At 33.4% G+C, this 18,822-nt stretch overlaps 1 protein-coding gene and 1 long non-coding RNA gene across 2 annotated transcripts; one reads left to right on the top strand and one right to left on the bottom strand.

The window, feature by feature from the left end:
* Window positions 1-5,008: 5,008 nt before the first annotated feature.
* LOC132037364 (uncharacterized) lies at window positions 5,009-10,067 on the top strand. The gene is made up of 2 exons (XR_009409858.1): window positions 5,009-5,373; window positions 9,594-10,067. It is a non-coding gene; the product is annotated as an uncharacterized LOC132037364 (long non-coding RNA).
* A 7,290-nt stretch (window positions 10,068-17,357) lies between these two features.
* Window positions 17,358-18,420, bottom strand: LOC132037072 (stress-induced protein KIN2-like). The gene is made up of 3 exons (XM_059427510.1): window positions 18,264-18,420; window positions 18,076-18,144; window positions 17,358-17,687 (listed from the first exon to the last, which is right to left on the bottom strand). The coding sequence occupies exons 1-3, from the start codon at window positions 18,318-18,320 to the stop codon at window positions 17,613-17,615; spliced, it is 201 nt and encodes a 66-aa protein (XP_059283493.1). The 5' UTR covers window positions 18,321-18,420; the 3' UTR covers window positions 17,358-17,612.
* Between the last annotated feature and the right edge of the window lie 402 nt (window positions 18,421-18,822).

Below are 18,822 nucleotides of genomic sequence, written 5' to 3'. Positions count from 1 at the left end.
TATCGATGGGTTTGGCCATTTTATTAATATACCATACACTGCTATTTCATAAAGCATGATATGCACGTGTAGATCATCTACGTTGAATATAAGTTGTGCATGTTAAGATTATTCTTGTTGAGTATTGATAAGTACATGGACATCGTCCACTGCACATGGAGACCGTCCGTGCGGCATTAGACAACGCGGTTGTCCCCATTGGCTCACTAGCCTAGTAACTCCCTGTCGAACTAGTGTCTATGCATAGTGTTGGATTCAGTGATTGACACGGTTGTAATAAATGGTTGTCACTACATATTTCACATTATGACTCTTATTTGTGCATTTTACTATGTTGTTAAGTGAATCTTTACATATCTCCTACATATGTTGATTCTATAAAATTCTACTATGTTGTTGGTTGAATCTGTGCATAATTACACTGCATGCTAATTCTGTATACGTTTATTTCATTGTTTAATTAGATTTACTTTATTGTTGTTATTCTGCATTTGTTGTTATTAACTGATCAAGAAGTACGACAAGTATTTCAAAAGTCTAACCCTTGCCACTACCTTGTTGGAGTCAATCAATAATATTGGTTGGGTACATGTTGCTCTTTTATACTCATACAACACTTGCTACACTTTTTGTTCAGATCTCAACCGAGGTATTAGTGGAATCCTTGATTATGTCTAGTAGCAGGTTTCCGGAGATTTCAAGGTGAGCTATCCGCAATATCTGACTCCTTGTATCTTTATTTTCTGTCTTTCTATCTCAGATATTGTTTTAGACTTGTATTTACTTTACTCTTAGACGCTCTTGACTCATATCACAAGGTTTTAGATTTTGGTTGTATCTCCTGCACTGCTATTGTATTAGACTTAAGTTATGGTACTTGTTGCTTTAATGCCTTTAATTATCTATGCTAATTAAGGAAAATGGATAAAACTGAATTTCGTTTGCCTACCTGGATGGCTATAGGTGTTAGCATGGCTTAGGGGGATTTTGGATCGTGATAAAGTAATATCAGAGTACTAGTTAATCGATCTTATGAATCTTGAGAAATGTTTAGTAGAATCTTGGGTATCTGTATAGAGACGTTTGTACTTATCTTCAAGAGGCTATGTGAGATTTATAAAAAATTTGTACTTAGCTTAGGCCCCAGCAGGATTCATAACTACCCCCGTGCTTCAGAACATCTTGATTCGAATAATTAATTTTCTAGAGAGTATGACTCGGGCGGGTATCTAGCTAGTTATTCATATGGTTCTTTTACCGCCAAGACAGTTTCTTAACTATCGAAATGACAATGTCCAAAGGGAACTTCTAGTCTGTAAAAAGAAATATTATCAGTCCGATTTTTTGTCATCGCTAAAGGTTCTTTAACGATCGATTTTAATCTGGTCATGTACTTTTAACGTCAAAACTATTGGCGACCGGTGACTACCAGATTTGTTTCGATCGTAATTGACTAATAACTACCGGATTAGGACTTTTAGCAACCGAATTTCCCTAGCTAGCCCCTTTTCTTGCAGAGAATTGGTACAAACAGCAGGTATAAATTTATTGCAACAGAAGATTTAAGCATATCATTAGAAATACATAAACTGTTTAATTCAGCTGACTTGGAGTTCCTTTCAGGCCCCCTTCATACACAGAGATGAACAAATTCACATATACAAACCAACAGTGCATCTTTCACACTGAAAAAGACCATATGCCATAGCTACCCCAACAAACAAACTTCCAATTTTAGTCCTCACATAATAAGAATCAATAATCAGTACCAAATTAATAGGCATTGAAAAAATAATCATTTTAAACAGCCCAAAGAAATGGAAGAACGGAGACTTTTAAGCAAACAAGAAGAAAGAAACTTTAGATGGAGAAAGAAGAAATAAACTTATTTTTGATGTCGTCAAATGATGCCAGAAGAGATGAACAAATGAGGTTGAGACTAGAGTTCAAGAGAGAAATTTGGAAGAGGCCCAAAATTTGAGAAGTGAGGGTTAGGGATATTTGGTACGATCTTAATTTGATCAAAACAGAGAGGGGCTTAGCTTCATTTGCCTACACTCAACGAAGGACTTAATCTTAATCATTAAGTCCCTTTTTTACGTCCGAATCTTAATCATTCAGATCTAAATTTTTAATGCGTTTTTTTTAATAAAAAAAAAATAAAAAAATTCAACCACTTAATGAATCTGAATAGATCTGAATCATTAAGAATTGTAACAAAGTCTTATTATAATAAAGATATCTATTTAATAAAGATATTTACAAAATGGTAGCGCATCCATTCACTGCTACCACCACCATCCACCATTATCAACTACCGCCATTGCTGCTTATCATTATCAACTATGTACCACCACCCACCAACAACAACCGCCACCCTCAACCACAACCACCATCGCTACCATCACTATAATATGATGTCACTACCACTAGTCACCATTTATGTATCATCATCACACCATTACCACAACAACCACTAATAATCACCATCAGTCACCACGTCATATATCGCCAACCGCCGCCATTAGCTATTACTATCATCCACCACAACTATCAACTGCCACCATCAACTACCACTATCAGCCTTTACTGTAAATCACCATCACCACTAGCTACTACTCACATAACACCATTAGCCAACATCATCCTCAACCGGCATCCTCAACCACCACTGCTAGCAATCACCAACCACCATAAGATTTTTTAACATATATTGTTGATATGTAGTATTAGATTAATTTAGTATTTTTTAAATTTTGCATTTATTAATTTTAAAATAAAGACAAATTTTATACATTAAGGTGCTAAAATACAAACAATATTAATTATTTAGTATTCAGATCTTAAATACAATATCTTTACAATTCATATTTAGACATTTAAATCTTAGTGCACATCTTAATATTCAGAATTGTATTCAAATTCAGGTGTCTTAATCTTAATGAAAATAAATGAGGCCTTAGTTGTGCTTGCGGGGATTGGACGTTCGACATTAAGGAATGCACATATACGTCAAAGTTTCATAGCATCATACACTTTGGTCCCCAATCATTTATATATTCAAAAATTGGTATTTGACTCAGGCGTGTACCTTATGATCTACGATAATTAGAGTTGTTAATGGTTTGATCGACTCAATTTTACAGGGTCTCACTTGTAAGTTTCAAATATAATTTAAATAAATAGGCGATTATATCTAATTAATTTTGATTAAATAATTATATCAAATTTAACCAAAACTTCAATAAGGCCACTCAAGCTTCATCCTGATCAAGTGTTTCGAGAATTGTTATTTGACTAGAACATGTTCCATCAGAATATACATTTATCGATCTAGTGTAACTAGAGGATTTAATCGTTCGACGTAGGCCTTGTAAATTTGAAATATAATTTCAACAATAAGTGATTATATATCTAACTAATTTTGATTAACTAAGCATATCGGACTTAAACAAAATTTCACTAAATCTCACTGAAGCTTCATCTTGATCAAGTGCTTAAAATTATCATTTGATGCAGACATGTCCCGTCAAAATAATGCATTATCGATCTAGTGTAATTAGAGGTGTTAATCGTTCGATTCAATTCAATTTTACTTGTAATTCTTAAATATAACTTAAATAAATAAGTGATTATATTAACTTCGATTAACTAATTATATCAAATTTAAACAAAACTTCAATAAGTATATATCACTCAAACTTCATCCTGATCAAGTGTTTCGAGGATTGTTATTTGACGCAACATGATCGATTGGGACAACACCTTTATTGATTTAGTGTAATTAGAGGTGTTCTTCATTCTACTCGATTCAATTTTGCAAGATGTACTTGTAAGTTTCAACATAATTTAAATAAATAGCTGATTATAACTAATTGCTTTTGATTAACTAATTACACCGAATTTAAACAAAACTTCACTAAGTCTCGCTCAAGCTTTATCACATTATCAAGTATTTAGGGAATTCATGTTATTTGACTCAAACATGATCTATTGGAACATAACCTTTATTGACCTAGTGTAATTACACAATTTAATTTAACAATATCTTACTTTTAAGTTTCAAATATTGTTTTTTTAAAATTTATAGCCACCTTCATGGTGATCAAGTATAATTTTAATAGGTGTTATATCTAATTACTTTTGATTAACTAATTATATCGAATTCAACAAAACTTCACTAAGTCTCACTCAAATTTTATCTAGATCAAGTATTCTGAGAATTGTTATTATACTCAGACCTAATCTATCCGAATAATACCTTTATGATCTACTATTAATATGAAATAATTAATATTTATTAGAAATTTAATTATAATTAGTTGAGCTAAGGATTAATGATTGAATATAGTTACTATCGAAGTGTATCTATACCATACTTTCTATATATGTATTAAATTTAAATAATATTCAAAGATCAATAAGTTATATAATAAAAGGAGTAAATCTAATTCTGCACATGGAACAGCGTGGCATTTTGCACCCTTAATGTGTGCTCTTTTTTTCAACTTGCACCCTATCCTATTTTTTTTTATAATTTAAACCCCAATCTCTTTATTTCCTTGCAAAACAATAAATCCACACTTTTTATAAATTTACCATGAGGGCAAAATAGGAATACAAATAATATTTAATAAAAAATAAATTACAAAAAATTAAAAGAGAGCTCACCACATACATTTCTCTCTCTTTCCGTCAAAGCACAAAGGTGCTTACTTTCTAAAATGGGTTCTTTGCAGCTAAGACCATTAGAAGCAAAATACCAACAAAATCAAAAAGCAAAAAATCAAGGAAAATCGACTAGATCTACGGATCTTCTTCCTCTCCGCCTATTCATCAACTTGGAATGGATGTCCGGATGATCGTCGCCTCTACCGACTCGTTCTTGAAGCTACAACCATCGAAAAAACCAATGTTTCCTCGACCCGTCGATTTACGGTGAGTGACCTATTTCAAATTAATTTCGTCGTTTCATGGTGGGATTATGAAGCGCGGTAGAAGATTTCCCAAATAGAAGCATGTTTGTCTTTGCGCCTCTTTAGTTTAGTGATTGAATCTGACCTTTTGGTTGAAATCGATCAACAAGAAAATAGGCAAAGCTACATCGGGTTCTCTTTTGTTTCCTCGGCCCATCAATTTCTGGTGAGTAGACATTTTCAACTTAATTTCTGTCGTTTAATACTCTCTGCATATGTATTAGTAATGGAAAATAGGCAAAGTTACACCGGGTTCTCTTCCATTTCAGCTGGGTTCTTTAATGCTTGATTTTCAGCTCAAATGAAGCAATCAGTTTGCTTATCAGCACATTCGCCGAAAAAAGCAATAAACGATGCAATAATTAACAACTACAAAATTTCTCATCTTATCGAACAGGTTATTTCTTATCAAAACATTCACATTTTTTATCTCCTCCTTTTGCTTTCTTTAGTGTGTATTTTAGATTATTTTTTTGGGTAATATGTTTGAGGTTCATGTATGTGCTCCATAATTTTCTTTACGAAAGATTGATGTGGTTCTTCTCTCTTTTGGGATAGAAGAAGTAGATGGGTGCGTGTACTTTCATGTTGGCCGGTGCGATCGAACTATATTTCTCTACGTAATTTTAACCGAATGCACACTCTAAATCCTTTATTCGGTTTGCTGAATTTTAGTTTAGTAGGAGTTGGTATTTGATGGTCGATAAAACAAGCTAAAGCTCGGCTCGATTATAGAATCTTTGTGTCTTCTTAAGAAATGTGGCGACTCTTATGCTTCTTTGGGAGCGATTCGGTGCATAGCATTGAGTGGTATCTAAGAGACAAATGTGCTCATAGGCCAGCTAAAGGTAAACAACATTATTATAATAATTAAAATGCTTCTACTAGGTCATACAATTTATTTGGTAAAGCTAGAATTATGCTTGTATCTAGAAAAGCAGCTCTTTTACCAACTTACTCTTTAGGATTTGTTGAAGCCAAAAAGAATTTAGAGAAGTCTTACATGTCTATATTCATTGAGTTCGAGCAATAGCATATCATATAAAGTATTTCATAAATTAGTAGTAATTAAATTATAAAGGAAAAACGACAAACTTGTAACAATGAGAACTCCAAATGTCTAGCAACTATTGATAGAGAAATATCTCTTAAAATTAAAAAAAAATAGCTTTGAAAATAAAATTTATTGTTGTTGCAGTTCTTCATTTGTTAATTGCTTCTATTCTCTTCCTTGTCAAAGCTCTTATTGTTGGACTTCATTGAAACACTTGTATTTTGAAGGCTTTGTAAGCTAATACAATTTTTTCCATTCCACTTGTACTTCTCAGCATTTATCACAATACGCAACTTGAGCTTGTGCGGGCATCCGAGATGAACCGTCCTCCGCCGGCCTTCTTGGCAGAATAAAAAATAAAATAAAAATAAAAACTGTAACTGTCTTTCAAAGAATTAAATCACTAATAGCTAAGGTTCCGTGCTTACATTGAGTTTAGAAGGTTCATTTATATGCCCAATCCAATTGGTGGACTCAAAATGGATTTGCTTACTTGGGTGGGATTGACTTGTAGCATTTTGTGACCAACCTCGAGTTGTTGGAATAGCTTGAGGTGGAGTCATGGAATTCGGAGAATCACTATTCTTCTTGCAAGTTGTTTTATTGTGACCAGTTTGCAAGCACTTGCGCATCTCCTAACCTCCCTTTCTTACTTAATTTGGTAACATTTGTGGCTGCTACATTCAAGTCATTTGATGCAGATTGTTTTCTCTTTTTCTCTCTTCTCTGTTTTTTCATCTCAACAGCTTTTCTCTTGGAGGCTTCAATTTCATCAGGTTCTTTTCTCCTATTTTTGTTCAACTTACCTTTCTTTGGCTCATAAGTAGGAGGTTGAACGGGAAGTAGATCGATAGTTTCCCACATATCGAGTCCGTCCATAGGAGCAATGGTAGCTCGTAAATCCTCATTTGAGTAGCCTTCTTGTAACAATCATTTATGAAATTTTCTGGATTCTCTCGTATACTAAATATGCGGCTTATTGCATGTGCGCATGGGATTCTGTAAGGTCCCATTCCCTACAAGAACGGTTCTCCCATTCAAGTCAACACTAAACTTTTCACCATACATAGTTTTTACTTGAAATAGAAATTGTCCGACCCAGTAGGAATTGATGCAGATGCTACCTTTTTCTTTTCTTCTACTAATTTCCGAATTCGAGGGCATAAACTTCATTATAGTAAGAAATTGTTAACTTTCATGTTAAATATTTTGTATTTCGGATAAGTTGCGGTAACATTACCTTGGTACTTGGAGCACCTCCTCTTTTGATTCATTCTTTTCATCAGGTATACTCTAATTCCTTCCAAAGAATCCAAGTATAGGTTTCTCCCTTGCCTTTAAAATTGGTTTTATCCCATTGAATGACTCACAAAGATTATTCAAAAGTATATCACACTTTGTTGTTGTTCTAAAATGCGACTTGCTCCCGGAAATTTGGGTGGTTTATCGTTGAACCAGTTTCTAGCTTCTTTGTCCTCCTGTTCCAACATATCCATCTCATATCTATACTTACTTACATAAGTTGCCTTAGCAGCTTTCCAAACTCTTGTCTCCAATGATAAACCATTATCAGCATCTATCCCAATTGCTGTCAAAAGTTGACCACCATATGGTCCTTTAAGAAAGCAACCATCCATCCCGATAAGTGGCCTACAACCTGCCTTCCAACCTCTTTTGCAGGGCTCAAGACATATGTAAATTCTTTCAAAAATAGGTTTGCCATCCTCTTCATTGGGTATTGTTTCTAACAATACGATTGATCTGGATTCTTTTTCTTGAGTTCTGCACAGTAGTCCTCTAATTTTGCATATTGTTCTTTGTAGTGACCTTCGATCATCTCTTTAGCTATTCTCTTTGCTCTATAGACTTGACTAACTGAGATTTCAACATTCATCTCTTCATGTATTTTCTCCATGAAATCACCTACTGATTCATCTGGATGTTTTCTTAAATAATGTAGGTATGTTTTGGCAATCATCCTAGATTTGACATGTTTGTTGGCATAAACAAACAAACAATCATCAGAATGTTTCCCAACCAAAGTTTTTATCTCGATGGTAGGGTCATCTTGCCTTTCTAGAGGCATATATACGCCATGGACATCCATCGAACATTTTGCGGAGAAATTTTACCGGACTCATTCTTTTTAAAGGAAATGTTTCTATTGTTTTTAACGAGAGTAAGCTCTCAAAGCGACTCTAAATTACATTGCATTGATGAATGTCATTCCCAATATAAATTCTGGATTAGCCATCTCTATATCCGCCTAAATGCAACATTTTCAACTTTGATCATCATCACCATTAATATTCCCCATGTCATCATCACGATTATCATCCTTAGCTTCTGAACTTGAGTCCTCTAATAATAACCACCAAAATTGGTACCCTTAGTTTCTTCCATCAATTTATCTTTCTTTTTTTCCTTCCCTTTTCTACTCTTTGTTGCACCAACTTCACCACTCTCTGTTAGATTTTTGTTTTCATCCTCCTTTCGTTTAATTCTTTCTTTCCCTTTCAGCTGCACAGTTGCCTTTTCTTTTCCAGTGCTATCCCATATTCCAAGCCATTCACTGTCTGAATCCATCTCCAAACAATTCAACTCTTCTTCACTTTCATTCATATTTTCAAAATGCTCCAATTCTTGGTCAATATCATTATTCTTATCCCCGCTACATTCTGCTCTTTCCAATTCAAAGTCGTCTAAGTTAATACTTATCTTTGTAGATCTGGAAATATGATTATCTCCTCCAACTTTAAACGCACCCAAATCTGTTTCCACCCCGTTATCCTCACAAACGTTATTAGCATTGGAGCTTACTTGACTCTGTAATTTTAACACATTATCAACTTGTGTAATGTATACTTCAGCAACTCTGTTAGCTGGAAGAGTGTTTACCATTAGATCACAATCAGCATCAGTCAAACATTGAATATAACCAGCACCAGTGTCCGTCATAGGTAGTTTGAAGTGCCAACCAAGAATATTATTGTAGCCTAATTTTGTTGTTCCAATCAAGTTTAAGGTTTGCAATGACCATATGTGTGGATCACACTTGTCAATATAAACAACAGAACCTCCCAAATAAATCCTTTACGTGCATTAACAAATTCACCTCCATGGTGAATCTTCAGTGTAAAAAGTCCATCATCCTTACCTGTTACAATGCAACATATAAGACTATTTTACCAAACAAATAATTTCTAAATAAAATCAAAAAACAAACAAATTGAAGAACTACATTTGATACCAGAACATTTGTTTGGTGTTACAGCAGTACTCTAGATAGGATGGACCAATATTTGGACTTTTTGGATCTTTTTAGGGGGGAGGGGGGGAGGGATTGTTGAGATGTGATAGCTTTGTCTTGTACTTGGTCCTGTACCATCTTGGTACCATATTAATAAAACTTTTACTTATATAAAAAAAAATTACAATTACGATAACTAGGTAAGCTCACCCCTCCCACCTTTGCTCCTTTTCTCTTTTAGGTATTGAAGCAAATTCTTTTTTTTTTCCCAAGAAGATTTGAGTTTTTTTCCCTTGTGTGTGTTTCAATGCAGATTGAAGGAGGGAATGAAGAGGAGGAGTATTAACAAGGGAGAAGCAATTTAAAGTAGAGACAACTCCAAGTGAAGTTGAATACAAGCACCATCCCACAACTTTGCACTCCAAAACAGAGAATAAAGGCAAAGGCTCCAACAAAAAGAGGCGGGAGAATAGTGAAATCACAATAGGATATAATGACACAAGAGTTTTGTGCAACAAGTGCAAGCCAAACAATAGAGAGAAAAGCCACCGTGGTTGCATCACACCAAGATTATTATATTCATCATAAGTTGGGTCCTCTTCTGGTGGAGGATTAAGAGAGGAACAATGCAAAATTCCAGTGGTTGAGCTTTCACATAAGCTAATTCCAGGATTGAAGTTTTCTATAGTTGAGCTTGAGAAATGTAAACGAGCTTGAAATTTACTGTCACAACTTGAAATTCAAGTATTGCATCTTGACTCAGTTTAAGGAATTTCATTTGGTATCATTATGTTTACGAAATTGACATGTAATGGTGACTTGTGATCTGTAGTTTTCATAAGGGAAAATAAAAAGAAGAAGAGCAAAAGCAGATACAAGATATCTTACCTTTCAATTTCTCCTTCTTCAATTGATCTTTCTCCTTGCTTTTATCCATGAACGATTTACTGGTATTGAAATATGTCTTTTGTAAATTATTTAAGCTTTGCTTTCTTTGATGAAGGCTTGGAGGGCTTAACCTAATTTCAACGATATCAGGGTAGAAGGCGGGAAAAGTTTTACTTCATCTAATCTCCTAATAAAATAAATAAATTGAAGGAAAAAAAGATATATTATTTGTATTCCTATTTTGTCCTCATGGTAAATTTATAAAAAGTGTGGATTTATTGTTTTGCAAGGAAATAAAGAGATTGGGGTTTAAATCATAAAAAAAAATAGAATAGGGTGCAAGTTGAAAAAAAGAGCACACATTAAGGGTGTAAAATGCCACGGACTCCTGTATTACATAAAGAAAATTCTACCAAATGTATTATGGTTATTACGATTACGAGGGGAAAATGAATTGACAAATTTAAAATATCGAGAACGAAAAAAAAAAATGCGTCCAATCTATTTCGGTCAATTATTTTGTTCCCAAATTACAGCCTTATTTTCCTATTAGAGATTAGAGAGCAAAAATAAAACTGACAAAGAGGACTGGAGAGATTAAAAAGCCAAAAAACCTAAACATTCTTCTTGTAAGAAAGGTACGTCTTCTTAATCGCCGGAACTATCCTCTTTTTTTCTTTTTCTTTTTCTTGTTTGGCATTTTAGATTTCAATCACCAGTCCACTTTCAGTTTTCTTGTATACCCTTTTTGCTACTTTGAAGTGCCGTCTTTTGATCCAATTTTGGTTAAAAAGTGAACACTCATTGGTTTGTTTGTTTGTTTGTTTTTTTTTTTTTTTTTTTTGCGTGGGTCTCAATATATGCAATTTTACTTTCAAAAAAGTATCTTTCGCCACGTTTTTGGTATTTTAAAAGAGTTCTTCGATCAACTAACAAAAGTCATGTACAAGTTACAACAGATTATTACTTACTATGGATAGAGGGAATTTGCTAGGTTTAATATGATATATAGACTTAGGTCTATGTTTCAAACTAAATAAAATGAATTATGTAGCCTAGCAAAATCAGCCTATTATATGTTTGCCTTGTCGTTCTTCTCCTACCCTTAATGGGTCAGTTTTACAACTATCAACATCAAAAGAAAAGAACTGAATTTTTAAAAAGAACAAAAGGAGGCTGGCGATGCCTTAATAGTTGGAGGTATAAAAGAATGCTTGTTTTCCTTTCTATGTGAAGTTCACATGATATTATAAACTTCGTTTGATATGAACCTTTTCTTTCTAGTTGACTGTACTGATTTAATAGCTGTGTTTTATCCTTTTTCTTTTTTCAAAATTTTTATGCATCATTCTACTAATTGAGTTGCTTCGCTCGCATTTATTTTTCTTTATAAAATAGGACAGTTTGATAAACTATTTCACTACTTGAACTCTTGAAGTTCTACTCAGTTGTGAACGTTGATATCGACTTATCTAAATCTGCATTTTTCAAGTAATCGAGTTAAACTGAATCTGGTTTACAACTACTATGGCGAGAAAATAAACAACCAACAAATGCTTGTGTGTAAAATACTAAGTACTTCGCTAGTAGCTTGACTAATAATCATGACGTGACACTTGTTACGAGTTCTAAAAAGACTTCTGGTAAAGAAAATTTGTCCACATAATAGAACACATTGTTTATCCGGGTAATTATAACCAGGAGTCTGCTCCCCTATTCCTAGTGTGGCTCTGCCCTTTTGGTTCTCTACCTCCTTTTACAGTTTTCCTAATCTATCGAAGTATACTCAGCACCCAGTTCTTGTCGCTCCTACTTTGTTTGTTGCATATAAATGTATCTTGTCTGTATTGAATCTCCTGTTTAATCGATCAATTATGTGTGATGGTCTTGGGACCTTGTGTTCCCATAGTGACGTGTTCCTTGCTTTCCATATTTTGTAGATTAAGCTTGAGAGCACCGCTGTTATCAGCTCCTTGCTTCTTTTCCCTTGTGTGCACCGTGTTAGTCTTCTCCATATCCCCATTAATTCCCAGTTTTTAATCCCTTTGCCCAGCCAGTTCAAAGTTTCTCTTAGGCATTGTGTCGAATATGGGCACTCAAAAAATAGGTGCTCCACATTTTCTGAGTATGCTCCACATAGTAGGCAGTCCAGCATCTTGGCTTACTCCCATTTTGTGCAGGCCTATCTTTGGTTAGAAGTCTTCATGCATAGCTAACCACGGATGAAGTTGTGCTTAGAGACGTTGCCTCTGCTCCACACCCATCCGTTCCAAGCCCGGTCATTACCTTCTCCTCTCGCGCCATGTATACCCACCGCTTATAGTATATTTGCCCGATGCTTCCACCACCCTTGATTCACATAGCCGGTTGCAAATATATCCCGATTTTACATACTTTCTTCCAATACCAACGAAGAATCGGCCAGGATGTACATACGCCACCAATAGCACCCCTTTAAGTAGACATGATTGATCCACTTTACCCACAGGTTGTCAGCTTTTTGGGCTAAATTCCATACATATTTGCCTACAGCTGCCTCATTCCACGTGATACACTCAGTGATACCTAACCCTCCTTGTCTCTTCGGCCTGCATACAAGGTCCCAAGCTACTAGGGGGGTTTTTGGTAGTGTTTGTTTTCCCATCCCATAGGAAATTTCGACATATAGCAGTGATCCCCTTCATCACCTGTTTTGGTAATATGAACATTGAGGCCCAGTAGCTATGTATATGTAGGAGCACTGAATTGATCAACATAGTTCTGCCTGCATAGGAGAGGTGTCTAGATCCCTAGCTTCTGATCTTAGCAGTGAGTTTATCGACTAGTACTTCGCAGTCCATCTTTGAAATTCTCCTGGCGGATATAGGGACACCCAGGTAACAGAATGGGATATAACTTTTGAACAACATTATTATTAAATCATTTTCAATTAGACAGATTAGCATGTTTATCTAATAATATCTAGAAAACTCATGTTCAACAGTTCAATAATATTTTAGGAAGCTTTGAACATGCTAAGAGAGACAGCAATTAGGTACTATTATGGTAGCTATTTTATATTTTCCTCTTCTAGAAAATATGTGAGTACTGGTCATTTGATGCAAACAAATACTATTGACATTGATTTCATTAGATTTTTTGATCTGTTGGATGATTTGAAAAAGCTTTTTAACTTTTATATTTTAGATGAAGATTTTGTCTAAGAGGTGATAAAGTTATTAGTGATCATGATGGGCTCGTCCAATGTCGTGACAATTCGGATGTTAAGAACATACTTGTAAGTTACAAGATGTATAAGAAAAATCCTATAGAGTTTATACATTACCACAAAATTGTGATATTTTTATGAGTACTTCTCTTGAAGAAAATAGTTCTAGGAATAATGTCTGAAGAAGTGAGTAGAGCAGTTGCAGCACGACATGAATCAGCAAATTCGACAGGTAATTTTTTTATTTTTTATTGACTTTAGTCACTTCTGTTGGTATTTTTATTTGACGTTATTTATTTAATCTTAAAAAGTAGGTTCAAACATTGTGAACAGAAAAATTAGAGGCCCTACAATGCGTGAAAATAATCAACTTACAGAAGGGACAAAGAATACCTGTAAAATTTGATGAGGATCATCAAATTATTGGTGAGAATGCAACCAAACACATTTGATTTTTAGGCCAAATAGTTAGAGGTAAAACTTGTTGTCCTTTAAAAGTAAATGGTTGGAAAGTGATTAAGACAAGCGACCATATGTGGGACATCCTCTTACTAAGAAAACTAGTAAACTAATAAAGTTTCTAATATTCTTTAATTTTTTATGGGATGAAAATTATTATAACATATGATCATAAACTATAATGAATGTATGGAATGTTTCATTTCTTATAGGAAAAAATTAACTTTGATGTGTCTGAGAGAAATAAGATGTAACTCTTGATCATATGAAGGACCTCTATAGAGATTATAGACGCAAGTTGAAAAAGTGGTAGTTTGATTCACCCTATTTCGAATGAGTATCGACCTTGAGCTACAATGACTGTCGATCTTGGACTGCAAAAAATCATCCGAAATACTTCTTTTCAACTTGTGCCTATAGTCTCTATAGAGCTCGCTCATATGATCAAAATTTACGCCTTTTTTTGCCTCACACATTAAAATTAAACCTTTCCTATATATAAAAGAAATTAAACATACCAATATAGTTTATGATCATATGTATAATTATTGTCAATCCATCAAAAATTAAAGGAGATTAGAAACTTTATGAGTTTACTAGTTTTTCTTATCAACATGATGTCCCACATATAATTAATCTTGTCTTGCTCAATCTCTTTCCAACCGTTTACCTTTAAAGGGCAATAAGTTCGATTTCTAACTATTCGGCCCAAAAATCAAATGAATTGGGTTGCATTCACTAATAGCTTGATGATCCTCATCAAATTCTACAGGCAATTTTTTGTCCTTCCTGTAAGTTAATTGTTTACGCACCATGTAGGCCCTATGGTTTTTCTTTTCACAATGTTGGAACCTACATTTAAAGATTAATAAATATCATCAAGTAAAAATTAAATATCAACAGAAGTGACTAAAATCAATTAAAAAAAAAAAAGTCTGTCGCATTTGTTGATTCATGTTCTTCTGCAACTGCTTCGCTCACTTCTTAAGACATATTTTCCCTTGAACTATTTTCTTCGAGAGAGTACTCTTAAAAATATTACAATTTTTAGATAATGTATAAATCTCTATAGGCTTCTTTTTATACATCTTATAACTAACAAGCATGTTTTTAACATCTGAAACATCACGACATTCCACCAACCCATCATAATCATTAATAATTTTATCACCTCGCACATAAAAGAACATATCTCCATCTAAAATATTAAAGTTACAATGTTTTTTTAAATCATCTAACAGAACAAAAATGCTAATGAAATCAATGTCAATACATAACCATGAGTTATGGCGGGATGGATATAATCCCTTTATCCTTAACCAAAAGTGTTTTTTTTTTTTTTTAAAAAAAAAAAAACATGTTTTCATCAAATGGCCACTCACATATTTTCTAGAACGGGAAAATATAAAATAGCCATCATAATGGTCGCTAATTGCTACCTTGCTTAGCATGTCCATGCTTCCTAAAGAATTATTGAACATGAGTTAGCTAGATATTATTAAATAAACACGCTAATTTATCTAAAAGATTTAATATTAATATTACTCAAAAATTATATAATTACCCGGATACATAATTCTACATGTTATGTGGGCAAATTTTCTTTACCAAGTCTTCTTAGAACTCGTAATAAGTTCCATATAACGAATTGTCAATCAAGCGATTATTTCTTTTTCGAAAACCATTCCTACCCCGATTACAAACAAGCATGTGTAAGACACTAAAGTACTTCGCCATAAATACAAATGTAATATATGAGTACTAAGTATTTGTTACACACAAGCATTTGTTAGTTTACTTTTTCGGCATAGTAATTGCAAGAATCCTTCAGTTTAATTCGATTTTTGAGAAATGGACATTTAGATAAGTTTATATCAATGTTCGCAATTGAGTAGTCAAGTTGTGAAATATTTTATCAGAGTACAAACTTTTATAAAGAAAAACAAATTTGAGCAAAACAACTCAATTACTGGAATGATGCATAAGAATTGTTTTTTTTTTTTAAAAAAGAATAAACCACAATAACAAAAATCAGTACAATCAGCTAAAAGAGATGGTTAATAACAACATGTGGTCATTCATCTCTAAGTTTGTTGGACTTGCACAAAAGAGGTGGATGTACCCTATGGAGCCGTATGCTTTTAATTTTTTATTTAATTTTACGTGGCTTGTTAATTATTCATCATATATACTAAGTAATTTAACTGCATGTTATATGATGTAGATTCTTGCGAAAAAATACATGTTATGTCCGTAATAAAAATCGACCTGAAGGATTATGACAGAAGGGTATATTGTTGAAGAAAGTCTAATATTTTATTCAAGGTATTTACATGAATGTGCGGAAGGGTATAACAAGAATTATCAAGGTCATCATGCTGAGTCATACAATGAATTATTAGTATTTGAACAAAAGGATTGTCCCCTATTAAAAGATACATACATTCTAAAATCTTGAACAGTTTGAGCGGAAACAAGCTCATCTTTGTGTCTTGAGAAATCGTGAAGAAGCTCATTCTATATTTTTGTGTTTTTATAATTGGCTCTCTGAAAGAGTAGTGGTTCTTCTTTGTTTTGGAATTAATAGAATTAGTAGATGAATGCGTGTAGTTTGTGTTGGTATTTGAAGTTTCTCTTAGGAACTCTAATTTTATCTTTGTTACATTCGATCTTTCTGATTGTCGTTGATCATATGTATTGGTGATTTATTATTGATGCAAGTGTTATTTACTTAAGAAAAATATTGTGCTTGGAGAGCTCAAACCTAATTTCACCTACGCTATAATAGAAGATGGCAGAAGAGTTTTCAGCTATAATATCCAGTCTCCCCCATATTATAAAAATAAATGTACGGATATACTATTTGTATTTTGCCTATTCTGTCCTCGCAAAAATATAAGCAAAAGATTAGTTTTACAGTTTTGCAAGGAAATAAACAAATCAGGGGGTAAATCATTAAAAGAAATATGATAGGGTGTAAATTTAAAAAGAGAACATTAGGTGCAAAACCTATTCAAATTGTATTTCTGCATATGGGCAATTGCGTGTTGAAGCTAGTGAACTTTGGCCTATTTACAAAAAGGACATCACATTCCTATATTTCTTCTTTTTTTCTTCTTCTAAGGTTGGCCAGCAAGTTCTTGTTTGAGTGTTATGAAGTCAAATTTGGAGGAAGTTCTGAAATTATTCCTTCATTTCTTATTACGTAAGAGTTGCTAAACTACTTCTTTTATCATACAAATCACTCAACTTTGTCAAAATATCACATAAAGTGACTACACTATTTTTTATAATGACAAATAATTCAACTTTGCCTATAGCAATACATAGAACTTAAACTCTAGTTTAATCCGAAACTTAAACTCTAGTTTAATCCGAATGGTTTTATTTTTATCAATTAACGATCTTTTAGGGTTTCAGATTTCGAGGTATCTTCAGAAGGGATTTCATCCCACAGTTTCTACAAATATAATAAAAATATTTAGCAATTGACGAATATCCATGGAATACTATAAGGACTAGTTTAAAACCATGAAATCATATTATTGATATAAATTGAGTGGTCTCTCTCAGTCTACATGGTGAAAGAAGAGAGCCGTGGCACTAGCATTTAAAGAACTTAATGCCTTTATCTCAACATGAAAACTAAGAAACTACAAAAAAAAAAAAAAAAAAAAAAAAAAAAAAAAAAAAATCTAAAAATCCAGGTTGGATATATATATGATAACCAACATTATATGAAATTTAAATTAATTAGAACTAAATTTCTCCCATAATTCACTTGTTTGCTCCAACAGTATCTTTCACGGCATCAGCAGCTCCTTGTGCCTTAGCCTTCATCTGCTGTCCAGTCTGCAATCAATATTATGATGAAAAATAAAAATAAAAAAAGCATTTAATATAACTCTCATGAGGTATACGCTAGGGATTACAGGTCATCCAACTTTTAATTTATTACATTAAAAATATAAAACTAATTAATTTCTAGTGGAGAAATAATAATTAATAATTTATGTATGGACTATTTCGACTAGTTTATTACATTAAAAATATAAAACTAATTTTAATATATATATATATATATATATATATATAGTCATTGAGTTATTTTTTGTTAAAATAATTAATAATTTATGATTTAGTATAATAAATTGAATGTTGATTGAAAAAATTAATCCGGAATATGCAATATTCGGGGGAAAAAAAGGTTTATTAATAAAATTAAGTTGCAGAAACAAACCTCCTGCATGGATTGCTGAGCAGATTGGACAGTATCTCTAGCTTTGTCCATCATCTGGCTAGCTTTCTCCTGAAATATCCACCAAAAAATTATGAACCAACTAACATGACATGTCATTAATCTAAAATTAATTTGTCTGCTTAATTAAAGAAGGACAATTTGGAGACTCTTGATACTTAATTAATCACCTGAGTTTGGCCCTTAGCCTCTCCTGCATGGTAACTGGCTTTCTGAGATGCATCCATCTTGCAATTGAAATTAATGTAGAAAATAAATAATATAATAGAAATTGTTTTGGTACTGGTTAGTGATGTTGAAGAATAAAGCAAATGGCTAAGGTTTATATAGGTAGCAAGAATGGATCTCTGACAATATGTGTATAGCTTAGAATAAACATCGGACAACAATGCCGTTTGATTAGGACAACTTCAATACTTGTACGGTTGTACGTACTAGTGTTAATCAGTTGACGAAACAATCTCCATGTTGCTGCCGGGAGATTAGCCTAGCTAGGATTTGACTTGTATATATTTAAAATATAATTTTTTAGGCTATCAGGTATTTTAAAGTATCATAGCAGTGTTTTGAAAGGCAGTTCCGGGACTTGCCTCGAGGATCGCTCCGGGAGGAACACTGGCAAAATGCCTTGAGACTTACATGTGGGGCTTAGTTTCGTGAGGCTTACTCCCTAAGTGCCCGACTATAGGCCCTAAACATGCCTAACGCCCAATGCTCGGGGCTTGCCTA

Source organism: Lycium ferocissimum, chromosome 11 (genome assembly GCF_029784015.1).
Source record: "Lycium ferocissimum isolate CSIRO_LF1 chromosome 11, AGI_CSIRO_Lferr_CH_V1, whole genome shotgun sequence".
Classification (NCBI taxonomy): Eukaryota; Viridiplantae; Streptophyta; class Magnoliopsida; order Solanales; family Solanaceae; genus Lycium; species Lycium ferocissimum.
This window is presented reverse-complemented; position numbering and strand designations above follow the sequence as displayed.